This window comes from Dromiciops gliroides, chromosome 1 (assembly GCF_019393635.1).
Source record: "Dromiciops gliroides isolate mDroGli1 chromosome 1, mDroGli1.pri, whole genome shotgun sequence".
Classification (NCBI taxonomy): domain Eukaryota; kingdom Metazoa; phylum Chordata; class Mammalia; order Microbiotheria; family Microbiotheriidae; genus Dromiciops; species Dromiciops gliroides.
The window spans coordinates 364869692-364887662 of NC_057861.1; the positions used below are offsets into that span (position 1 = coordinate 364869692).

Below are 17971 nucleotides of genomic sequence, written 5' to 3' on the forward strand. Positions count from 1 at the left end.
GCTGTAAGGAAACTGGAGCAAATGATTTTAAAGGTTCCTTTTAAATGTAAAATTCTATAATTCTATTAATTCAACATTGATGTTTGCCAGGCAATTAATTAGGATTTGGTTTAATAAAATGTTTCATTATAAACAGGTAGCTTTTGCTTTATTATAAGGAGATTTCTAAGCAAAAACCTGATGATTTTCAAAAATATATTTCCCATCTTATACTTATTATATCCTGTAACTTGGTGCTAAAATACAGAAGTATTCACCAACAGGGAATGTGTCCAGAATCACTTGTCTCATGTAGAAATGATCGTAAATCAAGAAAATAGATTACATTTAAATGGTCCTTGTATATATGTTTCAGAAATATGAAAGTGCATATGTTTCCTTCTACAACTTGCCCAGATACACATTGTAGAGAATAATTTGGTTTGGAGAAAACTTTGCTGTGAGGGAACACTATGGTTATTATTGCTCTGTGGACTGCAATCTGAGCAACTAGATTAAAAATAAAGAATTCAGTCAAAGCAGTTATTTGATGTGAAAAGAAAAAAGAAACCCATTTCTACAATTAAATTCTCTCAAATTCATTTGTAGGTCAAAAATTAAGTCAGATAAATGGGGAAAATGTGGAAATAGCCATTTTATATGCTAGAAACCAAAATGGATCTTCAACTGCATTTATTATTCATTTATTCAATCACTTGTTTATTTATCTTGGTTTTGGTCACATGATCAAAACTCAAGGGTTGAAATAGAAACATTTTTGAAGAAACTTTAAAAAAAATTTATTTGTAAGAACAATGAATTCAAAATTAATTTTTCTCTGTCTAGACCATTAAAGCAATTCCCTGTAATCTCAAGAACCCAGATTGATGAAAGGATTCATAAAAAGCAAAACAAGGTAATTTGCAATAATATCTTGGATTCTCCTCTTTGATTAAAAAAAGCAAACATGTATTAGAAGTCTGATATAAAAGGAAGAAAATAGGTTGTGTAGGGAAACTTACCTGGACATCTTCAAAATATATTCAACTACCCAATTCTACCTGAAGGAATGGAGAGTTATCCTTGTGCAAGTTTACCCAGTAAAATAACTAAATCTGGATAGGTAAATGGGCAAACAAAGTTGCACAACACTTATCACAAGTGGAGAATGGAGATGTATATTTCATGTTAGTGGAGAAAAAATAAAAGAATATGTATGTTTATAGTATGAGGTTGATCCATTAAAAGATATCTAGAACATAATGACATATAAAGTTGGGGTCAAGTGAGTATCCATCAAATTACTCCCAACCTGCCCAATATAAGTAAAAAAATGCTAGAATCTTAACCAAGCACTTTAACCAGGTAGTAACAAATTGAATCAAATTGAGCAAAGACATTCCTACTGAATGTGAAAAATCATTTATCTATCTATTTATTTATTTGTTTATTTATTTCTTTAATTTTTTAGTCAGGCAATTGGGGTTAAGTGACTTGCCCAGGGTCACACAGCTAGTAAGTGTTAAGTGTCTGAGGCAAGATTTGAACTCAGGTACTCCTGACTCCAGGGCCGGTGCTTTATCCGCTGCACCACCTAACTGCCCCCATATTTATCAATTTAGATGTGTCTGATTTGCCATTAGATGAATTGAAAGTAATGTCGAACAGGAAGAGTGTTCAGATTGGCTGTGAATCTAAGGGTTGTCTATAAAATATCAAGTCAGTTTGACCTGAGGGAGATATGAATTGAAAGAGTGTCTGGTGTGGGAGAGAAGAGATAATTGCCTGTGGGAAGGACTCATTTGGGATTGTGGAATAGGGAGTTCAGACTTTGGCCTTATCCTCCAAAATTTCTCCTTTCACCTTGGATAGAGAAAGAAATTGTGAACTGTGAATTTCAGAGGTATGAAAACTTAAGGCTTTCTATCTTTTCATCACCATCCTAGTCCTGTCCCTGGAACATCTGGTATCAGAATCTGCTTTAGAACCAGAGAAAAAATTGAACGAAGATTCATAGCTCAACATGGAGCCCAACAAAGAAACTATACCATGTCTCTGAGGATATTCTTGAGCACAACCACAAAGTGTAGAAAAGAACTTCCAACAACCAACAGCATTGGGTTAACTTTGCACATGCATGTTTGAGTTCACTTTCCCCTTGACTCTATATCTATTTGTGGAAAAGCATTTCACAGAATTTTGGAGAGGAGTGATTGCACCAAGAGTACCATCTCTATTGCTGTAGCAAACTACCCTTTGTAAAAGCTTATCCTGTCTGGTTGACAAAATCATATAAATTAATAATTATGATGAGAAGCACACAGGTTGGGGAGGGGTTCTGAGCTAAAGTGTTACAAAGACAATTCCCTAACTCCTAAAGGTTACCTCTGAATCACTAAAGCATGTGGTAGTCCTGTTCTGGGGACCTAGCTTATATGGGGAAATGGGAGTTGGGATAGTAACCTCAGAACATGAGCTCATAGTATATGAAAAAGTAATATTGAACAGGTAAAACCAATTACATTTCCTCAAATCTTTGAGCTTTACTTATTAGATACTTAATACCTAAGACCCAGAAGTTGGCACATACATAAAATTCACCACGAGCGGCAGCATGTAAACAGCATGGAAGTACCCAGGACTAGGGTTCACAAAGTTTCTTTTGTAGTCCAGGTTCAATAGCTGTATAATATTATATAGGTTCCTTATCCTCTCTGGGTCTCAACTGCTTCATCTACACAATGAGGTGAGTCCATATTATAATGCCTAATTACTTTTCGAATCTAAAACTTAATGGTAGGAATTTGGATAAGACTTCTTTATTATGGGGACTGTCATACTAAACAATGATTGCACTGTTCACAGGAAAAAGTCATTTTATTATTTATTAGCATTGTTTGGAACAATAAACATCTTCCGGATGAACCTGCTATAAAAAGACAACAACAAACATGGGTTTTATTATGTCTGCTAGAGTCCCTCCATGAACTTAAAAAAAATCAGGAATGTGAACATACTTTCTTGAAGTTAAATTAAATGGATCAAAATAAGCTCACTGAGAATAACAAACTAATTCCTAGTCACCAGAGGGACTTAAAGCCACCCACTCTGTGCAAATGAATATTTGCTTTGTTATATGCAGGTGCTAACAAAAACCTAATTTTCTGATTACAGGGCAACAGGGAACAATTTCAGGAAACCTTAAAACTTTTGTTCTAGTTATTTCACACAAAATAATGTGGAGAACAGAGGTAACTTTTTCCATCAAGGCACTTGACACACAATTTGTTTTCCTTTAATTACATTTCTCTAGTAAAATAAACTTGTTCTGGAATCATGTATATGAAAGAGCCAAGACTTTGGAGAGTCTCCTGCCCCCTACCCTCTCCCTACTCCTTTTTTTTTGGGGGGGGTGGGCAATGAGGGTTAAGCGACTTGCCCAGGGTCACACAGATAGTAATTGTCGAGTGTTTGAGGCTGGATTTGAACTCAGGTCCTCCTGAATCCAGGGCCAGTGCTTTATCCACTGCACCACCTAGCTGCCCCACCTACTCCTTTTGATAAAAGCAAGTCAAATGGGGGTGTATTGGGATTTGCTTTAGGAACCTGGCTGTAAAGGAAAAGACATTTAGAAGGGAGTATTGAGAGAAATTGGAATCAGTGAAATGACTGAACAAGCATAGATGGATGGAAAACTGAAACTCAACCATTTCACCAAATGCTTTTTCAGTATCAAATATGTATATAAGTATTGGGCTAGACACTAAAGTGACTGAATAATTCCAGACCCCAAAATGCTAGCAGTCAGTTCTCAGGAGAGTCCCTATTGTCTGGTGGTCCTTAAGTTGAAGGATTATTGTCTTACTTTTTACCCCATGTTTAATAGGTAGGGACAGGAAATGTTTAGATTTAAATTCCTTTTCCCTCTCTTAGTTCATATCCCTTCTCAGCATTTTCTCCCAACATGCACAGTTAGTCCACACCTAAAAATCATGAACACACATACACATTGTCACACTATAGGGTACTTTTTGGTTATTATTGTTCTGCTCACTAAAAGAGAAGTCTGACCAATAGAATCATTAAACAATTAATCAAAAACTATACCACATAGAATAGACTGAAGGAACCATTGATTTAACTTGGATGCTGCCAGCAGGCACTAAGACCTTAATGAAATGGCATAGTCCAAATAGATTTTCAACAAAATTTACAATAATGAAAATAAAACACAATCTAATGGAAAATGTTACCAACTGTATTGTTGAGAGAAATTTAAGATAATGTTCAGAAAATTCACATTGAAGACTGATATAATTGATGTTTAGTTGTTTCAAAACAATTACAATTGGAAGACTTCCCTCAGTATCCTGAAGACATACTTCCTTCTTATGTGTATTCCTCTATATATTTTCCCAATGTGGCTTTAAAATCTTAGTTAATGCTCATTCTTTCTCTGCACCTGCTTATGATTAGGACTAAATTATATTTTACTGTATGTTACACTGAAATGATATTATGCATGTATACTGTTAACTACCCTGAGGTGATGATATCTGAGGGTTTTTTTTTTTACTATCAGCTATAAAAAACAAGATTTTTCTATTTACTATAGTTTTACTTAGTAGAAATACATTAGCTCAATTCCCCAAATAGGTACTGCATAAAAATAAAAGTCAATTATCTGCCTTCATAAGTATATTTGCCAAGACATTTGCCCATATATTTTTATTTATATGTTTCTGCCTGAAGTATACATATTCCATATGAATTAATTGTATTTATGATATTTTAGATTTCAGTAAATGTATGAATGTTTATGTCTGTAAATACATATATCCATACATATGTATTTATAAATGAAGTTTTGGATGAAACAAATATTTTCCAAATATATTATTTTACTTGTTCAAAGGAAGGAAACAGGAAATAATTTGGTATCAAGACACACAATATAAGTTAGATGCCAGATGAGGCAATAAAAGTAGATACTAATATCTCTTATTAGATAATTCTAGTATATGTTCCAGCTTCATTCTGGAAGCTATCAGTTGAATCAATATCCCAAAACTCTTGTCATGAAATTTGGGTTGAATTTATGAAATTCCTTTTAAAAATTTTTTAAAAAATTTTACATTTTATTTTTTAAAATAATAAATATTTATTTTATAGTTTTGAGTTCCAATTTTTATCCCTCCTTCCCTCCCTCCCCTCTCCACTCCCCAAGGTAGCAAATAATCAGATATGGGTTATGCATGTACGATTATGTAAAACATTACCATATTATTCATTTTGTATAAGAAAAAAGAAAAGAAAAAGAGAAAAAAAAATGAAAGAAAGTGAAAAATGGCATGCTTCAGCTCCATGCTATTTTTCACCTGTTTATTCCCCTCCCCCAACACTCTTACCCTCCATCCTTTCCCTATGGCACTACCTTCTTGACTCAACCTAAGCAAGATTCCTATTTATGCCTCAGTCCCTAGGATAATATATACAATTCAGTTATTCTGAGAACTTGAAAAATTGATTTGACTTTATGACCATGTACATCGATTACCTGTTATTAGGAAAGTAAAAGAAGAATAGGTTGTTAAAAAGATAGTAGATTCACTTGTTTCTATTAAATATGGCTTGAGCTGATTCTTTAAAATCACACACTTGAGACTATAATAAATGGAATATTTAGTCAGAACAATCACTCTTCTGGTCCTGTGCTCTATATCTAATAGAAGCATCAAGGGAGTTTATGGCAGTAACCATCCAGGTTACCACTCTCTAAGGTGAAAATTCTTCATTTTGCTTTAATCACCTGTAGATTTACTGTATCATTAAGAATTTCTCTAAAGCTTTCTTAAATTGAAGGGAAGTGTTGATTTTCCCAGGTACTTGGAAATGCTGAACAACTTGTACTCCCTCAGTTTCATGTAAGTTGTTATTTCTCCCCTTCCTTTCTTTGCCATAAATTACTTCCAAGAATCCTCACAACGGCCTGTTTTATTTTAGTATTTCTTTAGCTTTTTCCCCCTCTTCTATGAAATGAGGAATTAGAGAAGATTTCCAAGTTCCCTTCCAGTTCTAAATCCTATTATGAACTATATTCCTGTTTATCCTATAATTAATTACTTATCATGAATTTTAAATACATTTAAAGATAATCATTGGTGTCTAGTCTTTACTTTGACCACAGAAGAGGATTTGCAACATGTTCTGTAAATGGAGAGATTATCTCCCCTAGCTTTTTCATCTTGTTATTCTGTTTCCTGAGGTTGATGGCTGATCAATAAGCCACTAACAGTCATGATTTCACTATATGGTCTCTGGGATCAGCACAACACACTGTCTTAAGGCTACCCAACAGTATCCTATTGGTAAAGCCGTATTACTAAAGTGCTGTACCTGGCCTACTAACTGGTCCAACAGATGTAATTGATGGCTCTGGCCTACTCTAGGGCATGTTTTCATTTTGGGCTCCAGGTACAATGAGGTAAGCCTAGATCATGTTGCACCATGTTCCAGGAGAGCATCCGTGTTTGTTAAAAGTACTGAATCATCTATACTCCAAACTAAACACTAGGCTTTCTGGTAGGTCAGTGTACTTTAGGGGACTAAGGTAGAGTTCTGAGACCAGGGGTGGGAGTTGTGGGGAACAATCATGCAAATAGCAGACAAGAAAATGGATGTTAATATATAGCATGAATGTTTTTTATTAAAATTGACACAGAAACTATTTACCCTTTTCTGAAGCAGCAACAGTGATGTTGTACCATGGTGTTTCCTCTCTGTCAAGGACTTTTGCAGTCTTAATGGTTCCAGTGTTAGCATCAATGTTGAAAAACCTATCATCCTCAGCACTGTGGTCAATGAAATATCTACAGAGAAATTTAAAATTATTCATTAAGTTTCATAATTTTCATAATGGAAGCAAAGTATTATGAATAAGTAAGTAGATTAAATTGAAAAAATTCAAAGTATTTGAAAAATTCATATTAAAATATTTAAAAATAAATTATAATTCTAGTTACTTTAGATTTAACTTTCCTAAAGTCATATTCTAAATTATTTACTTTCTGATTTACATGACATGATTTTGGGGGGATTTTTTTTAACATAAATGGAAACTTTTTTTCAGCTAACAGAGTTCCTACATTCATGAGGAATGCATAATTTATAAAATTACAGTAGTATAAAAGTATTTATTAGGCTACTACTATTTGATTCCTCTCTTCCTTTGCCCTTCTCTGAATGAGGAGAGTTTATGAAAAGTCTCTGGCTCATTATCACTTGAGGCAGGTCCTCTATAACCTATGCCTCATACTTTTCACTCTAAAGTGGTTTTCTTACTCTTCTGGGTCCACTTCTCTAACCACTCTCCCTTCCGGCTTCAGACCTCTTGTTCCTAGAAAAAGATCACGGTCTTCTTCTGCCTGATCCCTGGATCTATACCTTTGTGAATTTCTGATTTCTGACCTCAAGAGTAATTCCCACTTATCCACTTGGACTACAAGCCTTTCTTTCTGAGTCTGTTAATCACTGGCTAATTCCTAAAGCACAGATCCATTCCAACAGAGAGAAGAAACACATATTCCCAACACTGTGCTTAATGTTTTGGGGGCACCTATGAAATTATTTCCCATAGCTCATATGTTTTGTGAAAGACAATAGATCTGTTCACAGAAATACCTAATAACACTATAACATTGCATATAAATCCTCAACTGTGAGTTCTATCAGACAAATAGGATGGAAGATTCATAGAAATATTATGGAAGAGGTAGAACTTGAGTTGAGACTTGCTAGATAAAAACAAAATTAAATTTTAGAATGCAAGAGCAGTGGAGTTTATCTCAAGCAAAGGAAAAAATACAGGAATTATTTGGTATAGAGTTATAAAAGGGGAATAAGCACCCATACGATATTTGCTAGAATAGCACTTTTATTACTGGAATGGTCTGTGGTTTCATTAGTGTAGAAATCTTCTCCACCACCAATGCTAATTTTAACAGCTTGCTTGTTTGCTCTTATCTCTGTGTTGCTTGTCTATGTTTTATCCAAATAGGCCAATACATGTTGGGTTTCCTGCTTCCTCAACTATTATAAATTTAAACCCTTTTTCTTTTTAAACTTAATTTCTAGTCCTAGATAGTCATCTGAAGCTCACAGAGGTTAAAAGGCATGTCCATGAGCAAACAGCATTAGAAGCAGGATATGAACCCAGGTGTTCCTGACTCTTAAGTCCAACACTCTGAGCTACCACACTGCCCTGCCCCTCCAGAATATTCCATAAATATTTCAGTGTGCAGAAAACCTTCATCTTGTTCTTTGGTATTTTGAGGATACTAATGTATCACTCATGTTGACCATCTTTTCTCTCTCTTTCTCAGTGTAATTAATCTCCCACACTTTCTAGTTAGACATTTCCCCAATTATATTTTTTAATGTTTTCCCAATAAAGTCAATGCTGATAACATGCTATATTTGTCAATATCTTTGAAAAGAACACATTTTAAAAGCAGATCCCAAGAGAGTATAAGGGACCAATTCACATGGCAAGCAAAATGAGCACATCATATGGTACCAGAGCCATGTATTTCCAGAGAGAGGTTTTTGTCCTACCTTCATAATACTATAAAAGGTATTTAAAGAGTAAACTATGCTCTCCTTATGGATTTCTTTTTCTTTCTAATTATTATTTGTTTAATTTTTATTTATGTCATGCAACAAACATTTCTATAACATAATATAATAAATAAGATGATTGCACATGAAACCAGAAATTTATTATGTACAACTTAATATTACTTTAAAATCTATAGTAAAGTTATCATGCAAATTTATTTTTTTTCCTTTTATTTCTTCCCTCTCCTATGCCCTCACCCCAGGGATAGCTACCATTAGACAAAAAATAAATTCAGATTTAAATAATTGGATAAATATTAATTGTTCATGAGTAGGCAGAACAAATGTAATAAAATCCTTACGGATCTCGGATCTATAAAAAAACAATTTTTGAGTCAGTTAGCTAATAAGTATTTGTGAATTGCCTAATATGTTCCAACTGATAAGGATATAGAGAAAGGTAAAAGATAGTCCTTGCTATCAAGAAGTTCACAGTCTACCGGAGAGACAACATGCAAATAACTATGCGAATAAGCTATAAACAGGATAACCAGAAATAATAGAGGCATTTTGATTAAGGAGGATTGGGAATAAAAAAATTCGTGTAGAAGATGAAATTTTAGGTGGCACTTTAAAGAAATCAGGAGAGTCAGAAGGCACAGATGAGGAATGCAATAAAAATTATGGGTATCCTTTCTCTCTCCCCAGATGCCTCACTGTACTTCTATTTCCTTTTGGGCTTCCAAAAAATGGACTTTGACCACACCAATCTTGGCATTGATGACTAAAGAGTTTACGAATGGAGTGCTTTCCATTTTAATTGTGAAAAAAAATGAAAGTAAAGGCTGAAACAATGGTAATTATACATCTTTAGTTAGACCTTTATTTTCTCTTTTCTCTTCTTTCATGTGGAGGTGTGTATCACTAATTCTACAATATGAAATTCTTCCATCCAGAATACTGGTATTAGAAGAGCTAATTCATGAAGTTGCAATTGAATTTTTACTTCAAGTAAAACTAAGCAGTTCTGCTTAACTGCCTTTATTTCTTGGATTGCTGCCTTGGAATTAAAATGAGAACATAGAAAAGTGAAACCTGAGAAGCAAGGAGGGATTCAAAGCTAATATTGCTCAAAGTGTGATGTGTTCAAAGATAATTATTTATAATTAAGAAGTTACATATTTCCATTAAACTGTTTACTTTGTTATACTTGCTTCCAAATTTCTATGTGACAAATTGAAAGAACTTATTATTACTAGAAGCTACTTTAAAAATATTTTTCATGAAAAAAAGTACAAAATGTTTTTCATTCCTATATGGTCCCCTTTACTTTTATCGGCACAGGCAGCACAGCAATGGAAAAGAGAACCAAATCCACAAAGGATAATAGTTTTTAGATGGCCAACTAAAAATTTCAGTGGTATTATAAATATGAGATCCCTGTGTAAAGAAAAATAAATTAATACGCACGAAGAAGAAAGAAGTAATTCCGATATTGGAAATCTCTTGGTATAAATGAAATCAGAAAACAAAAGGCAGATTCAGCAAAATGAGTGGAAGCCTCAGAGTTTCTCCTCACAGACACAAACTTGATAGTTTCTTTTTTTTTCTTTTTTTTTTTTTTTTGCGGGGCAATGGGGGTTAAGTGACTTCCCCAGGGTCACACAGCTAATAAGTGTCAAGTGTCTGAGGTTGAGTTTGAACTCAGGTACTCCTGACTCCAGGGCCAGTGCTCTATCCACTGTGCCACCTAGCCACCCCCTGATAGAGTTTCTTTTACTCTGTCAAAAGACAAGAAGTGTCATTTCATTGGGCCACATCATCTCACCTTGAAATCCTCATGGTGAGCCTAAGCAAAAAAGATCAGCACAAAGATAATTGCAACTTATTCTCCAATATCTGTTACAGAAGATGAAATAGGGTATTTTTGTGACTAACAGGCACCTGTGAGAATTGGAATGACACTCTCTGCTGGAAGGGACATTGTGAATTCTGGCCATGGAAAGAAAGCATGTGACTTTAGCATCCGGGAAGTGAAGTCTGCCACCTGTTGGACCTGTCAATCAAAGTTACCAGCCAATTAGCTTGGAGCTGTATGTGTAGATGGCCCTATTTCCTGTTTCACAAGAGTTTCTGGGAGAAGCCACTGAGGAGCAGCCCTTTTCGTGGCCAGATGGGGGCTTGGCAGCAGAGACAGGCAGGAGAGAGAGAGCAGGCAAATCTCATATTTTATCTACACGTTTCTCTTTACTAACTCCTAATATATTTTAATAAATACTTAATGCCCAAGGATTGGTGCTATATGTTTTCTAATTTAAGGTGACCACTCATTAGATTTTAGACATCATAGCTAGAATTTTAGTCCCTTATACACCATATCACTATAACCATTCAAATAGAGAATTCAATAAGAAAGCGGGAAGAGGAAAGGAAAAAATATATTATTCAGGATTAAGAAATGAAAGTGGTAAAGGTCTTAAAGACTATAAAGAAACCTCTTATCTGTACACCATAGATATTTTATTCAAGAAGAGAATCAGGAAGCAAGAACATGTAAATCATTAGAAAGTATTGCAAAAACAGAAATTTACTATCTCTTAATAGATAGGATATGACTAGTTACCAAATGGGAATTATACTCACTTCTCTAGGTGCAGTCATACCATTGACTAGTTACTGGAAAAATTAAAATCAACATATTAGAAGAACAATAAGGATTGGTAAATTATCTAGAGATCATTCCATGGGGGATACATTGAAATAAATGAGGATTTTTAACTAGCAGGATAAAAGATTTAGAGCATATATTATAGATGTTTTCAATTGTTTGAATGGCTGTCAAGTAGAAGAGGTCTGAGGATTGATTTGTTTAATTTTGTTTTATTTCTCTTAGACCTTCTGGTTAGAAGCTACAGAGAATCTGATTTTAGTTTGATCAGAGAAAACTTCCTAATAATTTATAACCAAAGATAGAATAGTTTGTTTTAGGAGGTAGTGAGTTTCCCCTCACTAAAAGGTTTTTGAGGGAAAATATACAATCACTTCCCAAGAATGGTATAAAGGAGACTACTGGCCAAGCATTATGTTGGCCTAGATGGTTTCTGTGCTCATATCTCTATCTCTATCTCTATCTCTATCTCTATCTCTATCTCTATCTCTATCTCTATCTCTATCTCTATCTCTATCTCTATCTCTATCTCTATCTCTATCTCTATCTCTGTCTCTATCTGTATCTATAGAGATAGAGATAGAGATAGAGATAGATAGAGATAGAGATAGAGATAGAGATAGAGATAGAGATAGAGATAGAGATAGATAGATAGTCTGTGAATCTCTTTGTCTCTGATTCTGTGTGTACAAGAATGAGACCTGAGAGGTAACACGGCATCTTGGAGAGAAAACAAGTTCACCTTAGGGGGAGAAAGAACTGGGTCAAATCCTGCCTCTGAGATATACCAACTCTATGATGCTGGGCATGTCACAGCCTCTCACACAGACTGATGGCCTGCTCAGTGGGTATATGAAAGAGGAACAGGTAAACTTTCCCATAATCTTTTCTGCATAGTCACATAATTGACTGAAAAGTATAAAGACTATAAATCCTGCTGTTTATTGTTTGTTGATTACCAAAAAAGCCTTTCATTTGCACAAAATTCAGCTTTAAAGTCTCTACTCCTACAAGTTATCTCTCACATCATATTAATACAAAATTCTTTGACAGATGCACCTGCAGAAACAACTTTGCTTTATCAACATCTGATTATCATAAATAACAAGTTAGACAGAAACAAGGGACATGTATGTTTGCAAAAAAAAAAAAATTACCACTTCCTATGAGGATATCTTTTATAGATCCAAATGGAAGAGAGATTTTACATCAGTGAAACCCTCCAGATCCTGTTTGCAGATGAGACTAAGCATATTCCATGTAGCCAATATACCACATGGATTCCTCTATGAGATCCAAAGCCTTTCAAATGAGATAAACCTAACAGTCCATACTGTAAAAAACAAAACAAACCCCCAATCCTCCCAAAACAAATAGAAGTGTGCTCTTTGTTAGACCATGATAAGAATGGCACTCCAGACAGACAATGAATTGGGTCCATAACTGAATAGGAAAAAATATTCTAGCTGAATTGACTTTGGAAAACCACATAATGTTTCAATAATCGCGACATTTTCTCCTTCTCTGTGTCTCTGTCTCTGTCTTTCTGTCTCTCTTTCCCTCTCTGTCTCTGAATCTGTCTCTCTCTCTCTCTGTCTCCATCTCTCTGTCTCTCTGTCGCTCTGTCTTTGTCTCTTTCTCTGTCTCCATCTCTCTGTCTGTCTCTCTCTGTCTCTCTGTCTCTCATCTCTCTTACATCTCTCTCATTCCTGTGTCTCTCATATCCCCACACAGAAACATACTTACTTTTTAAGCCCTAACTGTATGGCTATGAATCATAGAAACACTGCAATTAAAATTGCAAGTGACTCAAACAGCATAGATGCATTGCAATATAGTATATTACTAAGGATGACATACTTAAGATATACAGTAAAATATATTGCTTAGGAAAAGCATGATAGAAATTGGAGCTATTTTGTCATGTAAAAATTAATAGATGGACATTCTTGTTGCTCTATTTTTACAAAAGAAACATTAAAAAATTTAGAGGAAGATCTCAAGCTTGTTATATAGATCTTCTATGGAAGATTAATGAGAAGACAGGAACAAGAATCACAGACAATAAGAAGTGGGATGAAATCACCACTGGAAAAAGTAATAACAATGGCTGAAATTTATATAGCAATTTAAAGTTTATAAAGTGTTTTATGCCTCTTATCTCATTTTATCCTTATACTAAAACCTTTAAATATGATTAAAGATGTTATTTTGGAGATGAGGAAACAAATTCATAGAGTTTACTTAATTTGCCTATAGACATAGAGCTAATAAATATTAGAGGTAGAGTTTAAATCCAGAAATCTTCTGAGTTCTCCTGCACTCCCTTTCCAAGGTCTTTTCTCTATATTCCACTGAAATCAGTGAGGCATCGATGAATAAAAACTTAAGCGTTTATATTTTGAATATGCCTAAGCAAACAAAATTTCAAATAATGTAGTGTCAATCCAGAAAGGCTTGGGCAGGCAATTGTCACATTAGATAGAATTTGTGGCCTGGAGTCAGGAAGACCTGATTTCAAATCCAGCCTTATACACTTACTAACTGTAACACTCAGCATGTAAATTAACTAATATTTGCCTCAGTTTCCTCATCTGTAAAATGTAGATAATAATAGCACCTACCTGCCAGGGTTGTTGTGAGGATCAAATGAGAAAATAATTGTAAAGTTTTGGCACATAGTAAGCACTTTATTATTGTTGTTGCTGCTGTTGTTTGTTGTTATTATTGTTATTATTATGATTGCTCTATGATTTTGATTAAGGGGGTTGAATCCTCAATGCATGACTAATGAGGAGCTCTTCATGACCTTACACTAGAAGTTGTATTACTGAAACACTGATAAAATAAGAGAGAGAATGGGGAGGAAATAGAGATTTATTAATACTCTGCCAGACACAGTCTTAAGCACTATACAGACATAACAGCTATGTGATGTAAGTTACTTTGCTAAATTCACAAATTCAATTATCTCAGAAATGACACTCTAGTAATATATACAATTTTTATGATCTAATTCTCACTTTTTGATTTTGCTTGTTTTTGAAACAGTTTATTTCAAAAAGAAAAGAAGTCTTAAGTTTGTAGTTTTATCCTGTGGTACATAAAACCTTATACATTAAATGAAGTTTCTTAGCATTTCTCCAAATTCTGGAGATGGAATCAATGTACACCTCTCTCAATTTGAAAACAGGAGACCTGGACATTCATTCCAGCTCTTCTGTTGAGTCCCTTTGTAATCATGGACACTTCTAGGATTCAGATTCTTTATCTATAAAATGAAGGCCTTGTAATAGATATGCTCTTATTTCTCTTTCAACTTGAAAGCCTAAGGAGAAGAAATACGTGAAAAAAAAGTAACACCACCGACTATGAAATGCCTACATTAACTAAATCAATATAACCTTAGTTAGGGAACAAACTGTCAGAAATGGAGTGACAATTTGTTGATTCCTCTTCTTTTGGTGTTGGGATTTGAGAAATAGGGATACAGGATAAATCACTGCAGCTGTGCTAGAGTTTAGGCAGACTCCTTGTTTAAAAGCAAACAAAATTATATTTCATTCTTCCTGCTATTTAAAAATTCATATTCATTTAATATAATTTTAGTCCCATGAGAAGTTTAAATTTATCAATCACATTAATCAAATCTCCCTATTTCTAAATGATACCTGTTTCTTTGGATAATTGAGAGATGTTTTGGGGGGGAGAAAGGAGAGGAAGACATTTAGGAGCATGCAGCGCTTTGTGAACTTGGAAGCAACTCGGTACTGAATATTGTGGAACAGGCAGATAAAAACATCTGGAAGACAAGGAAGAGGAGTGAATAAGGTGGATGAATGTTAAAGACAAAGTTTACTTGGCACTTTGGCCTTGGGCATTAGTGCTAGAGCAACTCTTGAAAACCATGTACTACATAAATCATAAGAGTGGATACAATCTATATAGATGGTGGATGTTTAGAGTGACAAAATCATGGATCTTTGATGTAATTTAATAGAAACTGGTTCGTATGTAGTGTTTCTATTTTGGCGAGATCAGAGAGCCCACTTTCAGGCCTGTCTTGATTAGATGGAATCAAATGTTCTTTTTTTGTTGTTGTTGTTGTTCTTTTTTTTTTTTTTAGTGAGGCAATTGGGGTTAAGTGACTTGTCCAGGGTCACATAGCTAGTAAGTGTTAAGTGTCTGAGGCCGGATTTGAACTCAGGTACTTCTGACTCCAGGGCCAGTGCTCTGTCCACTGCACCATCTAGCTGCCCCAAATGTTCTTTTTAGAGATTGTGAAACATTTCAATACATTTTGTAGTTGGCTCTGGTCAAATACCACAGAACAAACAAAAGCCTTTTTAACTGCCAAGGTCTTCAAAAAGGCTCAGTTGTGACAGCTGAAGCTCTTTGGGTCATTTCCCCCCTCATCTCAGTACTCTAGGGCTATTTGGTTATTCCTTTGCTTATGATGTTCATTGAGAGACAATACAGTGGGACCTTCTCCCCGTCACAGGTCATATGAGCTTGCAAATGGGTCTTGTTATTTAGTCTTTTTTCTTTTGTGGGGAGCACAGTGTATTAAGCATTGGACCTGAAAGGAAGGCCAGAGTTCAAATCCTAGCTCAGATAATTAAGAGCTGTTTGTTTTTGGAAAAATCATTTAATCTTCTTCAACCTCAGTTTTATCATCTATAAAATGGTATTAATAATAACACTTTGTTGGCAGAGTTGTTTAGAGTATCAAATGAAATAATTTGTAAAGAGTTTTGCAAACCTGAAAGCGTTATATAAATGCTACTTATTCTAAGTGAAGGGTGTCAAGCCTCTGACCCTGTTAATATCAACAGTTCTGGGTGACACCTTGGTACTCATTGTTAATTGGTTCCAGAAGGCAGGATGAGTAGAGAAAACGAGTAGCAAATGAATTTTTCCCATAAGGAGTAATGTAAATTGAAATAATCCATTTCTGATCCCCAGACATTTCACATTTTACTTGGTACTTTATAAATTGATGGGGTAGTTTTTTTTGATACAAAACCTTAGACAGACATAAATTTAAAAAACAATAATTAGATAAAATAAAATAAAATTTAATTTCAATCAACAAGTATCATCACAATTGAAGACTTAATGGGGAATAAAACCCTCAGCTTTTACATAGTCCCTAAACTTACTAACAAAGGTTTCGGCAGCTTCTTTGTTGGAGCTGGCTGCCTCTCCATGCCTTAGCACACTATGAATGCCAGCTCTCACCACCTGTTACAGGCTTGTCTTTTAACAAATTGGCATGCAATTGTTTTGCTTTCTCACAAATTATTGTCTTGGAAATACTATTAGCGGATAACTTTTTCATTAACCCAAATGTACAATTTCTCCACTTCTTCCAATGTCTGTGACTTTTGCTTAGTCACAGTCCTTATACTTCTAGTAACACTGGCTCCTTTGCTCATTTTTCACCATCACAGAGATCATCAACCTAGGTATATTTTATTTGGCAGTGAGATCAGATACATGGCTGCCATGATTATACTTCATTATCTCTTTTTTTACATTTTATTGTAGTTCTCACAAATTTTCTTTTCTGAGTGGTATCACTAACCTTCTTCAAACTTATGATGACTTGAAAAAGCAAAAAAAAAATAGCTTTAAATGAAAAAAAAGCACAAGAGAATATATAGCAAAATATGTGGGGGTTCTGTACTGTGTGAGTTATTGTAAGACTAAAGCATTGGTCGAAATAGGTTTAATGTGATTGTGTGTGTGTGTATATATATATATATATATATATATATATATATATATATATATATATATAAAACCTATATCAGATTGCTAGATTGCTTGCTATATCTTGGGGAAGGGGGAGGTAGGGAGAAAAATTTGGAACTAGAAATCTTATAAAAAAAATTTTGAAAACCATCCCTACATGTAACTAGAAAATAATAAAATAATTTTATGATGAAAAAAAAGAATGAAGGAGAAACAAGTACAAGTTTAAGCTTTAGCTCTTTAAAAGTGTACTAAGACTTCTGTAACATTCTATACTTTATGAGGAACTAGATTCTAATCTAATAGAGACAAGTTAATTGCAGTAACTGAATCTATTTGGAGTACAATAATGTTTCACTAACACTCACCTTTACTTTGCATTATGGAAATAAAAAGAAAGTTATACATGCCACATAGGTATAAAATTGTGCATGATTATGAGTGTTCTCTCTTCCTGGAGATCTCAACTATCTTAAGTTTATTTGCAGGTATTATTTGTACATGATTTTTTAAAATTTAATTTTATTTTGCTTTAGCATTCTTAATATATTTTTTTTTGCAGGGCAATGGGGGTTAAGTGACTTGCCCAGGGTCACACAGCTGGTAAGTGTCAAGTGTCTGAGGCTGGATTTGAACTCAGGTCCTCCTGAATCCAAGGCCAGTTCTTTATCCACTGTGCCACCTAGCTTCCCCTGTACATGATTTTTTTACACATGAAGAGAATGTGGTCAAGTGAAAGTTGTCCTAAGCAAAAAACTATAAAGGCCCAGCGTCAGAATATATGCATTGTTGGCCTACAAGAAGCAAGCCAAAGGTAATAATAATAATAAATATAATAAAATCAAATTATTTCAAAGTTAAAAAAAAGACTAAAGCATTGCTTTTTCTTTCCTCTGAAGAGATAGGATATGGGGTCGCATGTTGACACAGGTTTTAGCAAGTGCGACTAGT

The 17971-nt window shown here is 34.4% G+C and overlaps 1 protein-coding gene across 4 annotated transcripts in view; it reads right to left on the reverse strand.

Moving 5' to 3' along the window:
- CDH18 (cadherin 18) overlaps window positions 1–17971 on the reverse strand; it is a 1453365-nt gene that overhangs the window by 77895 nt on the left and 1357499 nt on the right. For all 4 annotated transcript variants that reach the window (XM_043968707.1, XM_043968713.1, XM_043968700.1 and 1 more), the window contains one exon: window positions 6712–6848. In XM_043968707.1, the coding sequence (XP_043824642.1) occupies window positions 6712–6848 (137 nt within the window). The remainder of the gene's footprint in view (window positions 1–6711; window positions 6849–17971) is intronic.